Genomic DNA, 23,830 nt, shown 5'->3' with positions numbered 1-23,830 from the left:
GATTTACGTATTCTTAGAACGATCAGAGCGCTGACAGCGGCGCGACAGTACGATCACGTGACAATATCCTGACCGCTCCTTCACGCCGCTACCTTAGGAGCCTCGCCTAAATTACATAACCCTCTTGAACGCGGCGCGGGGCGAGGGACGCCCCAACAATACCGAGCGGTATCGAGCGACGCGCGTCCCTCTCGCACGCACCTCTCCCTCCCACACTCCGCCTACCAAGACACCGGACATGACAACCTCGGGTGGTTTCGACGTACCCCATTCATTGCCGCCCCTCAACGCGTAACATAATAAACCTATGTAGGTGAACCACCGATGTATTTGTTACAATGAGAGCTGTATGAAAAGACATTGATTTCAGCGGTGCCGCGTGCGGCGAACGGGCATTGTGACGTCCGGTGTAGAATAAAAAGTCTTGTATATTGTGTCCCAACAATATCCTGAAACTGGCGAGGAAATGTAACAAATGGTTTCATAAAATAAAATGAACAATTGTTTGAAATGAACAACATTTTACACTACGACTATTCGAAGTATTTCCTCAATGTTGGAGTTCAGTTTCGTAGTTCCGTAAAATACAAATAGTTTTAAAATTAATGAATTTAAGCCAGAATCATTTTGATTACATACTTTGACCAACTATAAGATTCTAATTGGACTATGTTTTATTGAAAATAGAAAAGTATTTTTCGTTTTCAGCCAGCTCTTCTCAATAGCTTAACATTTGTAACATAAGTAGACTTCCACATTCACAATACTGAATATTATACTGCAAACATTATATCATCAAAAATTTATCACTTTGCTAACTTAAGACAAAATTAAAATAGATAAACCTTTAATAACAATAAGAAGATCAGTAGCCTAAAATTGAAACACAAAACTCAGAGATATGAATTATCTTTATACCTAAAATGCAAATGACGGTAACAATGAACAAGATAACATGATAAGACTGTCAATCTTATAACTTAGGGCACGTGTACTGAAAAAGAAGTTATCTACTCTACTGTACTCTTTGGAACATAATATATGTTTTATTCTTCTATCATAACTTTTTTCTCAAGCTTGCTAGTTCAATATTCTTGTGTCTGCAGAAATAAAAATATTGTGAAAATTGTGTAATAATATAGTTCATAGGCGGTCAAAAGAAAAGGAGGTTTTAAATAAATGGGTAAATTATTTGTTCTACACAAAGAGCTGATTCTTTCATTGTAAGATAATTTTATTTTAAAATAATTTTGTTGCTTTGGCAAATAGTACAAGAAATTTGTCTAGATATCATTATTGGTTGAATAAAGTTATCTCACAATGGAAAATAAGATCTTATTTCAAAATACATTATCTTCTTTTTATGTTGTCTATGGGCTCGACAAAATTTGCCACATAGATCCAGCCAGTATATCAGACATATGAAAAATTACACATTACCAGATTGACTCAACAAATTTTTAAACAGCCAAAAAACCCATTTACAAATAAAACTATTTCATAAGAGCATTTCATAACTCTAACACATTGGATGTGGGAAATTCCCAACACTGAAAACAAGGTGAGATAAGCTGAGCAATATCTAATGTCCATCTATATTTAAATGAACAAAATAATCTCTTATTATTGTTAAAAAATACTATTTTACATAAAAACATTACATAAGATCAGACTTGATTATAGTGAAGACAAAGTCGATCAATAAATGTAATATTTATTGGAGGTAATTAAGGATTATTAATAAATGCAAATGTAAAACATATAAAGGTTAAGAGTGACATCAGAGAAAGGCATATTATAAAACAGACTGCCTAATTAAAAGAGGATAAATAATTTAAATGATATCATACTGCACATACAGAGCAGGTTTACCTTTCTAGAAACTTGGATTAAAGAATTGAGGTGTCTGAAAAAACCATTCTGGTAAACGAATTAAATGGCTGAAGGATGTTCAGTACTTTTTTTGGTGATGAAGGCTGATCCAACATTGTTGGTGTTGTTTGAGCAGACTCATTAAAGATTATGTACTCTCAAAACCTGCTGATGCTATTTTCTGGTCATTTGTGTGTAAATTAGTGCAAGTTGTAATTACGATAACTAATGTACAACCTGCACAACAACAGATAAACTCAGGAAGTTAATGTGTTTAGTAAATGTTTCACAGTATAAATAGATAGTATGTAGTTTACGCTCCAGTGTATGTAGAAGCCGTAGAATCGCCGGTAGCGATTCTGTATCAGTTGACTTTCGTATCACAACACCGACCTCCGTATCGGTATCAATAGATCTCAAAATACACATACTTTATGTTTCCGACACATAAACTACTAAAGTTTTCACACGAGCCCTACCACGTCCACGACATCTGGATGCTGCTGCAGCAATTCACAATACAAAACTAACGCCGACAACACAATTAGTATTAGCGACAATAATTTAATAATTCAAAATGCCATTCGATCTATTTTCGCACCCCACGTTATCTGAAATTATCAAAATAAGTTCCACTCACCGTTAATATAGTGCTCTGCGCCACCACGTGGATAAATACAATTTCTCACAAATACACTGTTTTCACGAAAATAAATTGATTTTTAACTTGAAATCCAATATTTTTATGTGAATAGACGTCGACAGAGTGACGGATTTTGACGTTTGTTGTAGTTTTTGTTGCCATATGCAGAAATAGTTTTATTATTTTGCATCACAGTCCTTTGATTAGACAGCTCAGGCAGGCAGACAGATAAGGTTTGTAGTATTTGCAAAAAAAATAAGTTAGTTCTGATAACATTGACAAAAATAAGAATAAATAATATAAAAACATAAAGCTACAGTAGAGATAGAAAAGAAATTAAGTAAAAAAATAAGCTAACCCGAAATACTTGTATTACTCAAAATTACTAAATCTCTATAAATAAATATAAAAAATGTTGGTAGTTTCTCAATTTCTGTTAATTAAAATTTTGGTAAAATATAACCTTTTTTACAATATTTTTAATTCATCGTTTCATCACACAACAATTTTAATATTGCAACACTATTGGTCTATGGTGAAAAGGAAACGGATAGGAACGAAATGAAACCGGAAGTATTGTTTTGTGTCGTGTCCCCACAATCTCGGTCTTTCCATTCACCAGGTTTTCAGATGAACGCCATTTTGTTGTCGGGATCATTGTAGAAGTGGCGTGGAATATCTGTGTTAACACAATTGTGTGTCATTTTCTTTTATTGTGATTGATTTAAGTGTAGTCAAGCTGCAGGAAGGTAAGTATTTAAATATACGTGCTTCTGTTGTTTTATACTGTTACTTTTCCGGAATTGCGAACTTCCATTGTCATGGACGCTGCTGACTCATTTCGTCAAATTATGTATGCGTTTCAGAAACTAAAATGCCGGGCGCCGGTACTTTCAAAATCTTCGTCGGGAATCTATCCGATAAAACGACGGACGCCGATCTTAGACCGCTATTCGAAAAATACGGTACGGTCGTAGAATGCGATATCGTCAGAAATTACGGTTTCGTGCACATGGAAAACGAGCAAGTCGGCCGCGAAGCCATTCAGAACTTAAACGGCGAGATAGTTCATGGCCAAGCTATCAAAATAGAGGCGGCCAAGAGCCGAAAGGCGCCGTCGACGCCGACCACCAAAATATTCGTCGGTAACCTAACGGACAAGACGCGCGCGCCCGAGGTCCGCGAGCTGTTTCAGAAGTTCGGAACGGTCGTCGAGTGTGATATCGTTCGTAACTATGGCTTCGTGCACTTGGACGCGTCGGGCGACGTGAACGAGGCTATCAAAGAGCTGAACGGTATGATGGTGGACGGCCAGCCCATGAAGGTGCAGCTATCGACGAGTCGCGTCCGCCAGCGGCCCGGCATGGGCGACCCCGAGCAGTGCTACCGCTGCGGTCGGGGCGGCCACTGGTCCAAGGAGTGCCCTAAGGCGCTGGGCCCCGACCGGAACGGTTTCCGCGATCGAGCTTTCGGCCGCGACCCCTACCCCCCGCCGCCGCCGCCGCCGTTCCTTCGCGATCGCATGATGGGAGGATTTGGGGTAACGCGCTCTCCTACTGTCTTACTATCCGAACCGTCGGTTTCCATTTTAACCGTCTCCGATGCATCACGTAGGCCGAGGCGTGGATAATGTCTTCGCACGCGGTACCTAACTGGGCCGAGTAACTTGACCGGGCTCGGTGATGCTACAGTCGCTCTTTAGTTCCCTGACATTCACACAAACAGAACACATTTTAAGTTTTGAGTTTGATTCTATTTTTATTTTTCGATTGATTTGTGTATTGTTAACATGATCTAATACATATTTTAATGTGGGCAGGATCCTTATGATGGATACTACGAGCGTGCGAGGTTTGATTCACCGCGCGACTTGTTTGAGAGGAGATATCCAGTGGGAGCTTCGCGCGGGCTAGAAATGGGTGCATCTCGCGGCGGTCGTGGTGACTTCGTGTCGCCGCCGCTGCGCCGGGAGCCAATGCCGCCTATGCCGAGCCTGCCGCCGATGCGCAGTGGGATGGGATCTATGAGGTCGTCGTATGATGCTATGTACAGCAGGAGAAGTCCCCCGCAAGGACCACAAATGTCCCGGGGGTGAGAACTAACTTAGCATTGTTGTGTTTCCCCTTGGTTCTCTTTGATTTATTTGCACAAAATTTTGTTTGGCTTCAAGTAGCTGTATAAATGTATATTTAATATTAAATGTATCTACTTTCACTTTAAAATCAAAGCAAAATATGCTCTGTATGTAACACAACCTACATTGTGGCCCACTTGCACTATCATACATAGGTACATGTCATTGCATTAGCCTGAGAATCATTCATCATAACATAGCTCTATTAGTAAAGATCCTTTAGATCTAGAACTTTTCTCACGTCAAGAAGTAAGTGCTGTTCTAATATATTAACAATTTGTTTTGTTTTGGTTACAGAATGTATGAAGACTTCAGCCGAGACACATTTGATGACAGAAGGTGAGACAAATTACATTCTAAACTAAAATGATATTGAAGCCTAGTCACATTTTATGAGGTCAATGCTCTTTAAATGATAAGATGTCTAGATGCATACTTCTGAAATAATTACACATAGCAATTATAATTGTCCTCATTTGCACAAAAGATTAGGAGCAAAATAACTTAATTGTATGTAATAATGTACCATTTGTAAATTAATACTTAATTTCTTGTTATTCAGAAACCACTATATGTAACTAATTGTTTGTTCGCAGGCCGGGTATGCGAGGACCGTCGCCCTCAAGAAGATACGCGCCTTATTAGTTAGTGATAGGTTAGAAAATGTCCAACGCTCAGTTGCAATCATTTGTTGTGTACTACTGACTGGCTGACAAATTAACGTTAGTACTGTTGCATAGAAAATTATTTGTATAAGTTTTGGGTGGGAGTGACTGATTCTGCAATTTCCACAATGTGTGTGATTGGTATGGAAGCTAAATGGATGTATTTTGTGACTGAATGTAAATAAGTAAAATAAATATCATTTTAAGTACAAACTGATATTTTCTTTTTGCGTACGCACCGTTATCTGACCTTAATAACGTTCACCCACAAACGAAGTGAGTAATCGTCCGACCAATAACAAAACTGCCAACTATTGTGACGTCGCCGACAGGAATGTTAACGATTAGTTTTAAACTAGTTTTATCAGATGAGAGGATGTTACCATGGAACATATTAAATGTTAATACAAACCGATACATAAAATATAACATCAATACTGTGGTTTGTAGCTGACACTGCGCGGGTAAAAGTGCAAGCTTTATAAATAGTAATGAAAAAAAACATGATTTAAGTCTGCAATGAGCCAAACACCAAATATTCATTTACAGTCAATACATACTTAGGCAATTATTATCATGCAATACTTTTATAGTTATCCCACGAATACTAATTGTGGACGATTTAAGCCCCTAAAAAGTGACGCCGCAGTAAAGATCTGTAGAAGAAAAGTTGCAGTAGTTTATTAGGCGCACGCATTCACCGAAATTATATTTATTATAAATACAGTGATGGTGGTATTTACTTGCTTGAGTATCATGCATGCGTTGGACGAGTCTTTGCAATATCACTTCAAAGTGCCTAACCTACCTACTAGTTATCATTTTGTCGTGTTGCTAATATTTTATGTAAGGCACTTCGTATTTGTCAAGGTATTACTAACATGGCTGATTTGATACCAATTACACATCAGACATTTTCGCGAATTTACAAAGATTAGAATACAATCGATTTATCGGTATTTTGTTATTGCAAACGTATACGGCGTACACGTCGTGCGCTGCGTGTTCTCAGTTAGAACTTTGAATCCCAGTCTAACTAATTTGTAAAACTACGAGCCAAATACTCTTAAACTTTGTCTGGCAAAATCTACCAATATGCCGCAGGTATAAATTTAGAAGCAAAATATAATGATTATCATTCATCATTGCTACAATACAGGTTCTATACAAATACATACCAGTTTGGAATCAGACAGCCATTTGTGAACAGTCCGGTCGTATCCGCTATTATTTTTCTATTATAATAATAACAATATTAGAAAGGTGCTTATAGAAAGATCTGCTTTTTTCAATGTTTTGAATTTATTGTAATGCGTTTGTTTGAAATCAGTGTCCATCATTATAGTACAGTCAGCTCCAAAAGTAGCTGATCATACTCAATCTTTTGAAACCCTAAATACTGATGTGTTCACATGAAATGTTTAATTCTAACTCATGCTTCCTGATTTTGATCAGTTATTTATAAACGTTACATAACAGGTTTGGAAAATATGAAGTTGTTCAGCTACTTTTCAAGCTGACTGTACTCTTAAATCTATAAATTAGTAGATATGCTCTATTACACCTGGTTGTATTTTCAGGCGTAATAGAGCTTTCTTTTTGTCTTTGTTTTAATAGCTAGTATTATTTTTAAAACAAAACTATTATAAGTTTTACCTCGTATTTCAAGACGTTACAGCGCTGATTCACTGGCGCTACGTCACCCATATACTTACATTGCGATCTGTACAAACAGCCACGATAGCATAAAAGGTATTTTGGTGGTAAATAAGTAAACATAAACTATGTCCATTAATGTTTTATTTGTAACTTAACATGTATTAGAGACCTATGCAATGTCAGCTACCCGCTATATTTACAAAACACTGTACAGGGTGCTTTCGCACGAGTAAATGCTATGCGCGCACTTGGTCACTATCTTCCTACTTCATAATAAATGGGCCGGTTGTAAAAACTTCAACCATTGAGAGTTATGTAACAATGCAATTATTACCTTTATACATAGAAGCATATTTCTATTTAAACAATCGTAATTTCTAGAAACAGTTGTAGCGTATAACTCACTACACTTAGTGACTAAAAATCCAATACAGAAATACATATATTATGCAGTAAATTACATAATATTCAAGTGTGAATTAAATAATACTCGGAAGTATATAACTCGAGTGTTACCTAGAATTAACTCTTACAATAAGTGTTAACTCCTAAACAAAGGAAAACTTATAGACTGCGTGTTATTTATTTAAAACAATTTCGTACAATAAGACTTACACATTTTTTTCGTGTTTCTTTGTCTGCTTTACATTCAAAACGGCTTAACCGATTTGCATGAAATTTTGAGTAGAAGATAACAGTAGTTTAGTCTTCTCAAAAGTGATAAAAGCTATGTCACATAACCCACAATGACACCAAGGCACTCACAGACCGAAGGCACGTATGACCAAGCGTCGCTTCAAACAATTCACGTTAATACTAATAGTTGCAAAGGCATCTCATAAGACACTATACACTCCATAATTTAATACTCAAACACTACAATTAGTCTTTTTATCATCGTTTAAGTACAATCCACAATGGCTGCCTGTACCATGTCAGTGGCGTGATGATCTTTATAAGGGAAATCAAAACATAATAATCGACCATGTTTTTGAACGCTCGAAGTTACGATTTACTTACATTTTTTTTTAGTAACAGATAAAATATTATAGTTCATACAATATAAAAGTCTATTATTATGTTTGGATTTGTCTGTAGATACGCCACTGCACATCTTTATAAAAATGCATTTTCATGTCGATATAATTTTGAAATCAACACTGTTTTGTACGATCATAAAGGCGTCTTATTGTCAAAATATCACAATACACGTTGGCCACGTCGCGGCACATTCTGTTCACAGTTCACAATAGTGAACCATCGAACATACAGAAACTAGTAGAGTATTGCATCGTATGTACACTCGTAGCTGCCTCAACGCGAACACTCTCGATTGCTTACACGAACGGAAGACAACAAATTTTTCATTATAAAAACACTTCATTACATCTAAGTAACAATAATAAAATAAAACATTACTTTTAGAACAAAACTAAAACCAAAATGATAGGATCAGTTGGTGAGAGATTCCGACGGGAACGTTCATAAGTTAGTTTATACAATTACAGAATATTTCACTGGTGCGTCCACACCGACACCGAAACTTAACAATACTAATATTTAAACAAAAACGGTGGTCAAACTGAATTTTTCACATCGATGGGGCTCTACGGCTATGATTTCACGTGGAATCGTAAAATAAATAGAATATCGAGGAACTTAACTCGGAACCTAAACGACGGTCTGTCTCCGCGAAGCGTTCACCGCGCTACACTATAGTCACAGTACGTATTTACAAGAACACAGGACACGCGCACGCCGTCACACGAGCTTGATGGTGGTCTCGGAGTTGTACTTGGCGAGCGTCTTCTTGACGCGCAGCGCCGTGAGCCGCACGGGCGGGTTGGCGTGCCAGCACTCCGACATGACGTTGACCAGCGTCGACAGCGGCTCGGCCGAGATCCAGCGCGCCGGGATGGGCGGCCGCACGCCCTTGCCCACCACCACCGCGTGCATGTCCTCGAACGACGGGTCGTTGGGCACGAACTCGTGGTACGGGAGCGCGTACGACTCCACGTACTGCGCCTTGTCTCCCGTGGCGCAGCGCCTGCACATCTCCCACAGAACCAAGCCTAGAGAGTACATGTCGGCCATCTTGAAGGCCTCGAAGTTGGTGACGTCGAGGTGTTCGCTCAGCACTTCGGGCGCCATGTACCGGCGGGTGCCGACGCGCGTGTTCGGAGCGATGTCTACTTCATTCCGTTCGGCGACGAATCGCACCGCCAAGCCGAAGTCTGCGATAGCGCACTGTCCATTTCGTTTGACGAGAATATTTTTACTCTTTATATCTCGGTGAGCGATGGCCGGTTTTCCTTTAGTGCCGAATATGTCCATGTGTAGATGCGCTAACCCGCTGACGATCGAGTACACCATGGTCATGAGTCCGTGCGTGTCCAGCACGACGGTCTGCAAGTAGTCGTGGAGCGAGCCGTTCTCGTGGTAGTCGGTGATGAGCAGCATCTGCGTCCAGGAGCCCGTGCCTTTGATGTCGGCGGCGATGAAACCGAGGATGTTCTCGTGACGCATCAGGACGGTCTGGTATATCTCAGTCTCGCGGAACCAGGAGGCTTCTTCGGTGGTGAAGAACACTTTAACGGCGACGCGTTCCCCGCGCCAGCGCGCGAGCCACACTTCTCCGTAGCGTCCCTTGCCGATGGACTCCACCATTTGTATTTGTTTAGCGACGGTGCGTTGTACGAGGAGTGGCAGGCCGGAGCCCGAGCCGGAGGACACGTCTCCGGTGTGTGTAGCGGGTGGTGAGGGAGGACGCTTGCCGGCGCGCCGCCGCCGCCGGAACAGCAGCAAGAAGGCGGCGAGGAAAGCAACAAGCGCGATGCAGAGCGCGGCACCCACCAACAGAGTGGGCGTGTTGCCGCCCACGCTGCGCACTCCCGGCGTCTCCGTCGCATCGGGCGGCGGCTCCGGCAGCTGTGGCTGTAGTCGCCTGTTGCACAGATCCGTGTCCATGCAACATTCTATCACCTTTGGGTGTTGGTGTGGCACCTGGGAGCTTTTACACTGAAAATAGAAAAATAGTACATTAGTCACGGTGTTTACTGACAAGTAAACTAATGGCAAACAGTATTAAATAGTATAAAGCATTAGTTAGGCACGTTATACTCACTTGCATAAAGCCAGACTCATCTGGCGGCAGGCAGCCCGCGGTTCTATCGAGCACGACGAGTCCATTTTCATCGAGGACCTCCTCTACGGCGACGAAGCAGTAGCCGCCGGGCTGCGTGACGCAGGTGCCGTTGGCGGCGCCGCCGGGACACGCGCTCGCGCCCGCGCACTCGCACACTAGCCCCCGACCTGCAACACACAACGTACATACTTAATTATGCACGCTTCCTAGAACGCTGCTATATTTGTATACGATTTCAATCAGTCTAGTGACCAGTATTGTGTTTCCTGTGTTCGATTGAAGAAGTTATTTCTCGTAATTGTTGGGAACCTACACAATAGTAAACCAATATTACGATTACCTTTTTAAAAACCCTAATAGAGGTATAATACGACCAAATCTCTTACACAACGATAGCAGTTATCAGATAACCATTTTTTTAAGGACAAACGCAACTAAGCATAAATTATTCACCTGTTAACGTATTTATATCAAAATATTTATTTTTGTCTGAAATGAATCGATATCTTCAATATCACGCCATGACAAAGGCGTAAAATCTTGACAGGAAATATGTCCGATAAAATAACAATTAATTATGTTATAATAAAGAAACGATCAGCGATATCATTGTCACGTAATACAACGATGTTTATATATGAACAGCTGAGAATCATACCACACGACGCGGAAGGTGAACCGAACTGGATATAAAACTAAAACAATAGTTGAAAGCTATAATAAATTACAAAACTAAAACAATTTGTGGAACGAGAATGTTTGGAGACATGAAATGTCAAATAGAGATCAAATAAAGTAAGAAAAATGTTGTTTTGGAAGCAGATTGCTTGTAAAACGAAATAAATTCAGACACAATTGGAATAAAAAAGAGTAGAGAAGAAAAGTTGTACAAAAAAGTAATTGGAAATTGCTTTCCGCAACTCCCGAATTCAGGAAGACTGTTAGTTCAGGAATTGAATTGAAAGTGTAACTTCCTAGTGTTTTGTATCCTGTATGAGTTGAATAACAATCGATTACTAGAATGCTGTACAAAGATCAGAGGGTCACGGGTAATGAGTTTGTACTGCGTTACTTCCTGTAAACACTGAATGATAGTATGAAATAACTTACGAAGTAGGTAACACGTCTCATTCTAAAGGTGATAAAGGAGATTTTGTTCGTCGCTTTGAGTTAAAAAACAAGGGAAGACACAAATCCAATCTTAAAAAACCCTCAGCATTTGGTGTAAGAACAAAATGAATAAATGATATGGTGATATCAAGTTAGTTAATTCAACAAATAATGGATAAATCTTGATCTTCGCGAAGTACCTAATGCAGTTCATTTAAATGTTCGACGTCTAAGTGATTAGAATGTCCAATCTTTGAACGTTCTAATGACTCCTACGTAGGTCTCTAGTCAAATTAGGTGCGCCTCACTAAATCTGGTTCCATTAATGTGTTTTGAATAGTAATAGCAACCTGCAGGTGTTTGATGTATTTGCCATTTTAACATTCATCAATATCTAGATCGACGAGTTTGTATCGATTACTACGCTCCATAATTTTTATTACGAGTCAACTTATCTTCGCAATTTCGGTATCAAAATAATAATTAGGTGAATCAATAGATTGCAAATTCAAAATCATAATGAGATTACTTCCAAAATTATTAATTATCCCAACAAATATAAAATTACAAAAGAAACTAATCAGGATTATGAAATCACAGCGGTAGGGCCGTGTTCCGCCAATCTGAAGATGTTAACATGATAAGGTATGTTTGAATGTGGATACAATAGAATTATGAACAGACGTATAAATATTAATGCCATTAAACATTCATGGTGCATTGGAGCACATATTTTTTGCAAGCGAGCAACAGGTAACTCCTCGGTCGACACCCGACGCGCTCCGAAGGATACGACGTCCTCACCACAATAAAAGCAGGTAAAAGTGTGCTCCACACTTCGGGAGATAATCACTATCTTCTAATGTTTACTAGTAATTATGTTTATAAATATTTACTCGTAGAGACGTCTAGACAGGGAAAGGCTACTAGACATGATAATTAAACTATCAACTTTAATGGAGCCAGAACGTCAATCAAGGGAGAAATACATACAACTTGGACATGGAGAGAAGTGGTTGAGTATACATTACACGGACTGTTATTAGCATAACTCGGAAGTAATAAAGCTGCGGTTTATCATGTTGTTGGCTAGTAGCTCGAACAGAAATCTGAGACCTGAGCTCATACAATTACACATAGTAGAGGTACACGTATCCACTGTGAATCAACATATCCGTGAATGACTTACGCAAACATTGTACTACCAATACAAACATTGGATTTTCACAGTGATCCCAAATAGACTCATAAGATAGTATTTACGTTGATGAACACATCAACACACCAGTTTACTTACGAGCAGATATCGACGGAGAAAATACGAATACAATAAAGACAGGAAACAGTGAATGATTCAACGTCCACATCCTGAGCTCGTATGCAATCCAACAAGCGGAAACTGAACCACGTCTAGATCACAAGTAGCTGAGGCGAGATGCAAACACTATTGTATACAACGAACTGATGCACAGAGCAGACATCGTCCAGGTGCGGCGCGGTGACAACCTTGGAACACTTGCGAGGAAACACAATACGGAGGCTTGCGGGTGTCGGCTGTAGCTTAGATTTATGATCTGGTTTAGGTGTCGGACTAAGGTGTTGCACGTACTTCGTCTCATGCCGTCGTCGGAGAGCGTTCGAGGCGAGCCCGGCCCCGCGTCCGCGCTATCATTTAAATATAACTTGGGACGCCGCCGTCTGTCGCCGGCTTTATTTTTACACCACCGAGATTATATGTGGCGAGTCACACTGCACGCTGTCTCACGGGACACGTTATGGTTCGCGCGCGACACACGGCCGGTCGCACCACTACACGGAGCGGTACTAACTGGACTGAGGCAACGTGTCGCTCGAGCGACGCCCACAACGCGAGTGTCGGGCGGAGCGCGCGGCGTCCCCCTGCCTGCCGCCGCGCCCCCCACCCCCGTGCACTATGCACCGCTGCACAGCCTCCACATGGCTCCGGCGAGATAACGCGAGCACCGAGCCGCGATCACGCAACACTCATCATAGATACACAAATGCGGCGCGCGATGCGATTCATTGACGCCAACTGTTTATTATGATCTACTCGTAAACATATTAACTGTACCTCTACTACTATATTACTAGTATATTAAGTAGCAATAATAAACTTATTGTTGACGGGAAAATTATCGAACAACCGAATACGATAACTAATATCACAAAGTACGAACAAAGAGCTTTAGAAAGAAACAAGGGGGCATTATACGAATTTGGGGAAAATTATAGGCGATTAAGATAAAACATTTGGGGAATAAAAAGTCTCTTGTGGAGCTGTAATCGCACCGGATGAAAAGAACACGCATATAAATTTAGCAAAAGTCATAAATTAGGTAGCAGTTCTCGTGATCCAACATCTGACAGAAGCGGATGCTTTTTATAGTTTACGAGCAGCGTTAATACTCTTACTTCCACATGTTATTAGAGACGAACGCAATAAATCCTTACTGAGCTAACTAATCAGAACACTATCAATGCGTCGCTTTTACGACGCGCTCATTTCGAATTTCCTTCCTATGTTTTAGTAGACGGGTGTGATCGGTGTGTATGTGGAGCAAGCGTGACAACAATAGCATCAAGTATATTTGCAGCAAGATCGTGTGTTGGTGGTCCCGGCACTGCCGGCAGCGACAGATTTGGTCATGTGTCGGTGTTATCTCGAGTTGCAGGAGCGGCGCGATTTCTCTGTGGCCACATGTGGTCCACGCGCCTCGCCCGCTGCACTCCATATACTCGATAAGTCGATACACTCGATACGCCCGCCTTCAATTGATCTACTACCAATTATTGCATCTCAAGGATGTCCTCAAACGTGAGCGACTCTACCGTGGGGCACCGGCTACTGGGCACGTGTCGATTGCCAAATTGTATGTAAATGACTGTTATGAATTCAAATGACACATGTAAAGAAACGACACCATTGTTCTCTGGTTCGTCTATGACACCAATTTGCAAATAATCGACGCTATTAGGCTAATATGGTTCGCGATTAGGGTTTTCATGGCTCATTTTCGGCTTATTTCGGTGACATTTAGTCATAATGGCGTTCCGTGCGACAGTGTATTATCAGACGATCTGTACGAATGTTTCCCGTGGGAAATCTCCTGATGTTTGTCGAACACGCCATCAGAACCTCATCAACAGCATCAAAGTCAAGTACATAAATCATAGGCCAGTAGAAAACTACTTTCTCGATGTTTTGCAGCATCGAGCACTGATTGTTGATATTATGCGAATAGGTCGCGGCGTCTGTGTGCGCACGTGCAAAACTCGTTACTTAGATTCGGCAAACGGCGCAGATGTTTCTCGTATCGGTTAATGTACACGAGAACGAATCGACACTGCGAGTGCTGCAATTGCAACCGATCGTATAAATCGATTTGTTAAAGATACCAGTAAAAGGGCAATCGATCAAGATGTATTCGATGTAGAGCACCGCATCGCACTCAATCTTGTTTTAGATATGAGCGAACTCAACTGCTGTTCTGCCGACCAAATTGGATTAAACGATAACCATCACGTAGGGAGGAAAGCGAGATATAATGAGATCGGACAGATAGTGATGATGAATAGTGAAAAGGTAATTAAAACAAACAGTGTTTTGCACGCGAGCTAGACCCCAGTTATCAGGCGAACGGTTCTGTCGTGACTATTTCAAATGGCATTCGTTTCCGATCATGCTCCGGCGGGGCGAGAGGTCATCATCGCACAGCGCGCAGGCGCCGGCGATCTAGCGACCTCTAGGATTATCCAACTCGATCGATAAGGTCCCGAGGGGTTTGCGCGGGGCGTGCGGCGCGTGATACGGGCCAAAGAACATAATTTATTCGGCGGCAGAGTGGCGCGCCTCGGAGGTGCCGCGGCCCGCTCCCGCCCCGCGCCGCATCTCCTGGCTCTTTCCAAACAGGATCCCGCCACTATTTTTTGTGTGTGGGGATTAAGGAGTATCGGGTTTAAACGCAGGTTACGTAATAGTTTTTACACACCCTTAATCTTGTGGCGCGGGGACGAGGTTGTAATTTAATCGTTTTATTTTGATGCGTACGCGGGACATATTTCACGAAGCTGGTGTGTTTGAGCATCACCTGCTAACGATGCGGCGCGGCCCATTTGCGCGATAAGAGCTCGAGAGCGACAATATTTGCGCGTGCGCATGTCACTCGCTCGTAACCACTTAGTACATCACTTGATGACTCCGCTTCATTATTTCAACGAATCTATTTTATCAGATTGCTCCACATAAGTTTTAAGGCCAGGTATGCACTGGCGAATAAAATAAATATTAAATTATTAACATAAATGATTTAGAGCGACAATGTGGGCGGAAACAGCGGAAGAGGAGTGTTGTATAGTTTTAATTATCCAGTTGATCACCATAATCAAGTGGAATATTAGCCAATAGGTAAACACGCAAGAATGTCAAATATGCATATTTTCTCCATATCAACAAAGCGTTAGTTTTTGTCGTCATTAACATAGTTGTGATATTCAATCTGTTCGGTTACAATTTCTACGATGTTAAGAATTAAAGCGGTTTCGTTTTACGTTAGAAAGTTGAATTGTTTCGGAACCAAACTAACGCGTCATTGTATCTTGGTTAATCAGCCCTAGCCCCTAACATTAATTTGTAGAGACAAATATGTTGGCATCGAGCTCTAATTACGCATGAAAACATTCGCTATGTTCTATGTAACATGCACTAGTATATACTTTTAATGTAACTATGGAATCTTCATCCAAATAGGCACTTTAAATTAAGGGCAAAGAAAAACAGAAAATCTTTTTTGTTTGCTTCAATAGCAATATTTTTCAATCAGTTTTCATTTTACATTTATGTTTCAACTTTAGTAGAGTTAGTAAGTTGTCGATGCAAAGTCACAAGCTATTCAAATTTCTTCACATCAGATGTCTGATAGCGAGATCCCAGTTCATTGAATGTATGATAGCGCAGAATCAATATTTACCAAAAATAAACCAGTGTTGTTATCAGTCGCCTGACGTGAGAATTACTGTGTACTTTATCTGCTATCTGCTATCACAACTGCAAGTTTAATAACCTGTAGCCATGGAGGTACTATGCGAAATTTACCTGTCGTCGTCAACTTACGAATTTGTTTATTTTGAACCTCTTTTCATGTAACGTGTTGTTGTTTTCGAAGAGACATTACCAGAGGAAATTATAAGAAAAAAAATAGAGTTTTGAGTTAAATTTTTTTTTTTCATTACAAATGTTATTTTACTGCCTGGGTGGCGGTCGTAAAAATCGTCACTGAAGTAAAAAGAAAGGTAGAGCCATAAGAAAAATGGACTGAAAAGTTAGTCTACTCTACAAAGTATTAATTCGGTAGCTTAAAACACACGAGGCAAGAAGAAAGGCACAGGAGTAAAATGTAGTGGCAAAAGAATAAAAAAACCTTATTTACGCATATAATGGTATGAAAACTACATCAACCTTTGACAGTACCTACTTTAGGTAGAGCCAATGAGAAGAGCTAGCAAGGAATTCTAACGCACCAATCATGGTGATTAATGATTTAATTCTAGGAAGATGCTCTTGGCTATGCGATTACTTTAACTATGATACTTATACAATATGAACTAAGCTATACATTCTGTAATTGTAAGCTGTCAACGCTGGGCAAAACATTCCTGGATGAGATTAAAATCCAATGGCAAGTTTTGATGCAAAAAATAACAGTAAACTGAAATGTGACGTGATGTTGTTCTGTAAATGTATTTTTCAAATCTTGTGAGATTGGGACTCTAGTTTGAGATGATATTTGGAGAACTTTAAATTACGGAAATTGGTTCTCAGGTTGAGGCTGTGTAGCATTAATAAAGCCTTAATTAGGCAATTTTGTATGGATTTTGATTTGAATGAAGCAAGGGAAGTTTGTAAGGACCGTACCAAGTGGCGATCTCTAGTCTTAACGTTTGGGAAAAAGGCGTGATTTTATGCATAGTTAATAAATATAATTGGACTTCTACATGATTATGATAAAACGCTCTAACAATAAGTCAACGAAATCATCACAAATTAAAAGAAAAATTACGTTTAAAACATAATTATACCGAAACATCGATATTTTTAAAGCTAATCATCATTATCTTCGACGTAAAGATAACTCGATGCAGAAATAGTACAACAATGTATTGAGAATTAGGGCGACGCTACGTGACCGGTACCACGATTTATCCAATATGTTAATTATATCGATCAGTATTAATTTAAATATCGTGTTGTGAAAAATACATGCACTTATGATATTCGCATTAAATATTGCGACTTTTGATACGATCGCATCGACTACTTTCAATTTGCCGACGACCTCGTACCAATGTTTAATGATAAAATTTGCATGTTGCGCGTAAGTTTATTCATGCTTCAGAAGAAAATTGCTGCTTCTATTTTGATGTGGATTTAGGTACTTGATATATGAAGGAAGCTGATAGTGTAACTTGTTAGTTCCGTTTGCAATACGCTTTAGTGACAGTTAATATTATAATATAAAATTATTCGAGACTTTATTAGAAAGTTATGTACCTAGTGTAACTACCCAAAGATTTAGCATAAAGCCTAGTACTAATACCATGTTATGAATACATTAGTTAAATTACGTTTACACATATTTCTTGTAATATTGCCTTGGGCCTCTCTATCATGTTTCATACCCGAACAATTATCAACAATATAACTTATGAATGAATGTTTGTATATAAATCAATCGCATGCAAATGGCCGAACAGATTTATGTGTACGAAACGCAAAATTTGCGCGCGCGCCCAGAAAATCAGTTATACGATGTCAGCGTAAATACACTGTATGGTTAATTTGCGCCACGGGCAATGAGGTGACTCGTATTTGCATGTTGATAGATCTCTACTGAATATTCATGCGCGCACGCAGATCGCAAGTACCTCGGTAAAGTCGTTTTCTATGCGCGACCCACTCGATTGATCGAGGACCGTTACCCCGACGTAACGCGGCCACATTGTACCTGATACTTTATAAATTCCCGCTTTACGATAAACAAAATATACACGACGACAACGTAAATATTATCGCGCGCCAATAAAAGTGTCATACCCCGAGGCCGGTGGAACTCACACCTTATTTTTGAACGTGGACGTACAAAAATAGACGCGTGAATAACCGTGTTTTTGTCACTATTGTGCAACTGAGGGCATAGGTCCAACGCGTAACAGTGTAAAACGCGATACCGCGACGACGCCGCGTTCTAATAAACGAATCTATCAAAACAACAACATATTGGTACAGTACTTGTAGTGAATGGACGCCGATCCGTATCCATTGTACAATACATTATACGTTTAATTGTCAACACTCGAGTCGTCTATCGATAACACCTATCGATACCAGTTACTAATATCATTGAGTATACTTTTCACACAAATGTTCCACGCATTCCTGAGCGATAGCGCGTCCTAAATAATCCACATAATAAATTCAGTAGCGAAAATATTCCACGTTGGTTTGTAAAATTTGAAAGTATAACAGCGCAATTTGAGGCCGCGTGTAATCTTTTAATCACTGCCTGATAATCTTAATAGTAGGGGCGCGGCCGTTATCATCGACGTGGACTACGTGGAGAGCACGCTATCATGTGTCTAGCTATCAACAGACAATATATTTTGGTCGAGTGATAGGTCGGCGAGCAGCGGAGTTGTGCAAGCGGCGAGACATGTCGCGCATGACAAATTGACGACAAAAACTCTGATATACGAGCACGAGGACCGCAGTATAACAAACAACGCCGGTAAACAAATACTACGCACTTATATTTCGGAAGATATCATATCTACCTGCGATACAGAATACAAAAGATACATAATTTGCTTAGATACAGTAACTTATCAAGAGATTACTGTAACGGATTACGGGGGCGACGCTGATCGGACTCGGAGAAACAAACGAATACAAATAGTCTTGACAGTTACAGATGTAATTAATGATCTGTCAATGAAACGTTGAGATGGATGAAAAGATAACTATTGAAACGTACAAATTGGACGGTGGGCGCTAGTTGGACAAATAAACACAGATTGAACGTCACTCTCGTGTCAATGTCGCTATTTTGCGTTTGACAACAGACAATCGCGGTTAATGGCTGGAACAAAAACTGCATGTAGGCGAACCAGTAACGCTGAACGAGTATGTAAACTAAACAAATGAAGCATTACATTCAATACGACGACGGAGCAACGTTCCAATGGAATTATACAATACTGTATGACTTAGCGATACCGACCAACAAAGAGATTTAAAAGCTAAACCGATAAGAATAGTCGACTCGTATATTAAATGACATGGAAATAATGAAGCAAGTTTTTATGTGTAAAACAGACATCAACAATACACGGTTGAGTGGCAGAACAGTCAAATTGTCTTTAGAAAGTGATGTTATGAAACGATTTTAATGAAACTCGAAGTATAATGAATGCAGAATCTTTGGACGAGCTAGATCCGAGTCCAATGAGCGATGTGGGCGAGACCTGGCAAACTTGTCAGTGCTTGTGATGTGGTTCTTACGTCTATATGTTTAAGATATATTATGTTAAGGATAGTTGTGTAGTGTGCGTGTCGGGTGGACACAGTAAGGCACGACAGGTGACGCCCACAGCCGCGTGAAAGTGTTGTCGGTCCGAGTGCGATACATGGCCCCGGGGGTAGCTGAGTTATTGGACTATCTCGTCTCGACAACAAGCTAAAAGCTAATGAACTGAATGCTAATGTTCTAATATAGAGTTACGATTAAACTGTCCTGCTTGATTAATAACAATTTCAAACAAACTGACATGGAAAGTGGTATTATTGAAGCAAATTTTATGATCGCAAAGTACTCGGTGATAAATCTGTCGTATGGTTCAATTAAATCAGTGGAGGGAAACAATATAAAACGTACACCTACGTGCAGCAGTTTACGTAAATAAATAACAATTTTGTCGCAACTCACGTCTTGATACATGAGCGACTCGGCGTTAACAACCTTTTGGGAATAAATATCTTCCATTTTCAACTTTATACGTTCAAGTTAAGACATTTTGTGCAAATGGTCCATTAATAATGAATAACGAGACGTTGGCGAGGCGATGTCGAGGCGTTGTCGAACTGAAATCAGTATAAATAGTGAGTCCAGAATTGGCGTGGGTGTGCGGGCGAACTTTTGACCGGCGCGGGCGCAGCGAGATGTGTGGTCTTGCGTAACATCGAGGCCTTCCTCGTTATATATTTACGAGCAGGACAGTTCATATTTGTTTACATCTTATGGTGACGCGATTTCAATATATCATTTAGCGAAAGTCCCTAACGTAATATAGTGTACTTTAAGGCACCACATGATGTTCCTTATTCATAATCACAATGTCATAGATCTTGCCTTGCAGAAGGAAAGGCAAGTAAACTTTATAATCTTGAAAAATACGAAAACACATAACATTTACAAGTTTAAAGTAGTAATATCAAATCTCAGAAATGTATATTCTGAAGCAGCTTTTAAAAGCTTTCTATTTCATTTTCCAATCTACAACGGAAGTAAAACATTAATTAAAAGAACGATCACATAACGATAATAAAGTAAATCGCGGAACAACGGAACTTATCCAACTTACGACTTTTAATCGCATTGCGTAGGCGGGGTTCCGCGACAATAACCGCTGGATACAAACATTATGCGACATTAAAGTCGGGCCCACGACATCGGCACGACACCCATTACTATTATAATTTTATATAGTGCCTCCCAACATAGACGTATAAATCGAAAAATGTTAACATTTCTCTTTTTGTAAGCGATAAAACTTGACCGGAGTAGAGGTGAAAATTTAAATTATGGTTTGAATGAATATCGGTATATGTAATAAAATGTTGTAGGTCTGTATTATTATGATTATTTTATACAGATAAGTCTTTTAGTTTAAAAAAGGTGTTAGTAAAATGGATTTTTGTTATGTGTAGAGGACTTGTAGTACCAGTGGCGTAGCGTGCATTGGCGGAACCCCGTATAAAAAATTGTTTGGGGGCCCTCATATTGTTTGGGGGTAAAGATTTCAGATCAAAAGAAAATTAATTTAAATAATAATAAAAAATATTATTATACTAATTATTATTATTTGTTTTTCCTTGCACACTTTTGGGGGCCCCCGTGGCCTAGGGGCCCTGTATAATTGATACGGCAGATACGGCGGTAGCTACGCCCCTATGTAGTACTAATAACTACTAATACTTACTAAGTACCACCTTAAAGGTGTCAAATTTGTAGTAAGGGTCTAACAGTTCCTATCCAGGCCATTCATACGATATTTAATCGCATATACTTATACATACTTAAATCACGCTTTTTTTCCATAGGCAGGCAGCAAACTAAACTAACGACCAACACAATTGATAAAAGTTTGCTAAACTAAAATAAACTTTTATCAATTGTGTTGGTTTCATATTTCATATGAAAAAAATAATCGAAACTAGTTCATATTTCCACTGTCAATGTTACCCAAATGATTCAAAGTTACCCAGATTGACCTTATACTAAAGAAAAAAAAAATTTGTAACTGAATCTACTTCATTAACTTTTAAAATATTCCTTTAATCCGTCCGCGACTGAGTCAAATGTATATGTAAAATAATATGATGATGACGACGACCAAATTTGTAATACGATATTTTATCACCAGGGCGCGTTCTATCCGTGACGAAGGACAAAAAAACAGTCAAGTGCGAGACAAACCACTTTTTTGTGGCTACTTATAAAAACTTTAGGAAAGTTTATAGGAGATCGAATTCTCTTTAAAAAAAAGTAATTAAAACGCCCGTGACTTTGTTTGTGGTTTTTCATTATAATTGTCAAATTATCTCGTTTCGTGGGAAAATAAGATTTAGACGTATTTAGAGATTTTAGGATTTAAAGGATCATGCATTACTAATTCACAGATAAATCCTCGATCGCTATTTAAAGCTTTTAAAAGAAATAAACATTCACTTTACCCATTATTTTGTAGCAATACCTTCAGAATATACCTTTCCAAACAGTAAAACAGGTTGATAAAGAACATCAACGCAGAGATCTCCAAAGCATCACATCCCTCACATAGAATGAATGTTCACCGTTTTTTACTGAAACTGTACACCACAACACATCGACAGCTGCGTTACTCCTCAGTCGAGTGTAACCGACACTAACGATTGTAAAAACCTTCGCCAAGTAAACAACATTATACGGATTGAAGTGTTTAGAAGCAAGGAAACCACGTAATGTACCGTGGGCGGTCCACGGCTAAGCTCTCCTGTTGAATTATTCAGCATTATGATCTGTTTGCAACCTGTTTAAAATCACTAATTCATGTATTGAATAGATTTGACCAAATCTCCGTATTTACGTATATGTTGTTACGTATATTGTGTATACTATGATACTTGTGGAAGAGCTTTAATTCTGTTTTCTTTTCTAATTGTAATATTATTCGATTGTTTTCGTAGACAGTTGATTTCAAAAACTTGCCCGTTAGAATCTTCAGAAAATCTAAGACATGTCTTGATAATAAGTGTAATAAATTCTGGAAAGCCATAATTTTTAGGCAACATTTAATTTGAAATCCAATTTCATTCATTTGTTACTCGACAAGTTGATATGTATGCAACATCTGGATAGTACGCGCAGACAAGTGAAGTAATTTGCCAATCAAAAGACAAAAGATAATCCAAAAATCATAAGCACAAAGCATCATAAAATCGATACGTGGTCGTATGAATTAGATAAGCACAGCGCATCGGCGCTAGAAAGCTGCGCCCACGCGTGGCGAGAGGTCACCAACACCCACACACCCTTACGATCACTATTGAGTAAGAGAACCGAGCCTTCTCTAAGGTGTTCGGCCAATTACCACTATAATTGATGATCATTGCAAAATGATGCCGGTATCGGTGGGCGAGCCATTAGCGATGCGCCGACGGAGGCGTGCCGACGACATGACGGATTGCACCAATAAAACGCTCAACAATATACTGTAACGGCATCCGATAAAAACTGTAAATAGAGAGTTGTTTGTGTTTGAGTTTTTCTCGGGATACCACCATTATCGTGATGCATCAATGTCAGGGCGTGCTAATAAAACCTTCGCCTACATGCCGCTTTATATTACAAGAGTTGTATACAGTCCATTACCTAGCAATTACTTTTATATGAGTAATCGCTTTTAATTTCTTGCTTTATTTGAATTTCCATTAACTTGTAGTATTTCTACCCCGTAGTGTGGAATTATTAAATCTATTTTTTGTGTTCATCAATCCTTAACAATGCATTATCAACAATTGATAGACATTTATTTTTTACAGTACTACATTTAATTTAAAAGGTAACTGTGCAACATCTTTTGAAAATTGCAATCGTGACTTTGGACCACGACTCGTATACTTGTAACAAATAAAGGTGCACACGAGACGTGTACAAAAAACCTAATTACTGTGCTAAGAAGGAAAGGTGTGCGTAATTTAGAATACCTACGTGCGTACGAATTATGAAGCAAATTGATACTTATCGATGTTCGAACGATATTCGGTGGAG

The 23,830-nt window shown here is 39.5% G+C and overlaps 3 protein-coding genes across 8 annotated transcripts in view; 1 reads left to right on the top strand and 2 right to left on the bottom strand.

Annotated features, from left to right (window-relative positions):
* The window catches only part of bsk (mitogen-activated protein kinase dJNK), a 146,030-nt gene extending 143,360 nt beyond the window's left edge, over positions 1–2,670 (bottom strand). Inside the window, exon 1 of one of the 3 annotated variants that reach the window (XM_076123935.1) lies at positions 2,513–2,670. The gene's annotated coding sequence lies outside the window, so the exon portion shown is untranslated. The remainder of the gene's footprint in view (positions 1–2,512) is intronic. The other 2 variants (XM_076123931.1, XM_076123934.1) reach the window with 2 other exon arrangements.
* A 438-nt stretch (positions 2,671–3,108) lies between these two features.
* Positions 3,109–5,527, top strand: lark (RNA-binding protein lark). Of its 3 annotated transcripts, none has more exons than XM_076124120.1 (5): positions 3,109–3,264; positions 3,382–4,055; positions 4,335–4,543; positions 4,947–4,988; positions 5,246–5,527. In XM_076124120.1, exons 2-5 carry the CDS (start codon positions 3,390–3,392, stop codon positions 5,292–5,294), a joined length of 966 nt encoding a protein of 321 aa, XP_075980235.1. In that variant the 5' UTR covers positions 3,109–3,264; positions 3,382–3,389; the 3' UTR covers positions 5,295–5,527. The 3 variants fall into 3 exon arrangements, with proteins under 3 accessions (XP_075980235.1, XP_075980234.1, XP_075980233.1); XM_076124119.1 differs by having other exon boundaries at positions 4,335–4,546; XM_076124118.1 differs by having other exon boundaries at positions 4,335–4,606.
* A 1,569-nt stretch (positions 5,528–7,096) lies between these two features.
* Positions 7,097–23,830, bottom strand: part of tkv (serine/threonine receptor kinase thickveins) — an 84,442-nt gene continuing 67,708 nt past the window's right edge. The window contains exons 1-3 of one of the 2 annotated variants that reach the window (XM_076123909.1): positions 12,838–13,119; positions 10,098–10,285; positions 7,097–9,991 (exon numbers count right to left, since the gene is read on the bottom strand). In XM_076123909.1, the coding sequence (XP_075980024.1) occupies positions 8,735–9,991; positions 10,098–10,285; positions 12,838–12,847 (1,455 nt within the window). In that variant the 5' untranslated portion in view covers positions 12,848–13,119 and the 3' untranslated portion in view covers positions 7,097–8,734. Of the gene's footprint in view, positions 9,992–10,097; positions 10,286–12,837; positions 13,120–23,830 lie in introns of those variants that run through there. The other variant, XM_076123910.1, reaches the window with a different exon arrangement.

Source organism: Anticarsia gemmatalis, chromosome 16, assembly GCF_050436995.1.
Source record: "Anticarsia gemmatalis isolate Benzon Research Colony breed Stoneville strain chromosome 16, ilAntGemm2 primary, whole genome shotgun sequence".
Classification (NCBI taxonomy): domain Eukaryota; kingdom Metazoa; phylum Arthropoda; class Insecta; order Lepidoptera; family Erebidae; genus Anticarsia; species Anticarsia gemmatalis.
The sequence above is the reverse complement of the archived record's forward strand: the minus strand, read 5'-3'. Positions and strand labels throughout refer to the sequence as shown.

Excerpts from the sequence above, each read along its gene's own strand:
- lark (XM_076124118.1), top strand. The coding sequence starts at position 3,390 with ATGCCGGGCGCCGGTACTTTCAAAATCTTCGTCGGGAATCTATCCGAT. Across the intron at positions 4,607-4,946 it reads GGACCACAAATGTCCCGGGG|AATGTATGAAGACTTCAGCC; the intron begins GTGAGAACTAAC and ends TTTTGGTTACAG. Across the intron at positions 4,989-5,245 it reads GACACATTTGATGACAGAAG|GCCGGGTATGCGAGGACCGT; the intron begins GTGAGACAAATT and ends GTTTGTTCGCAG.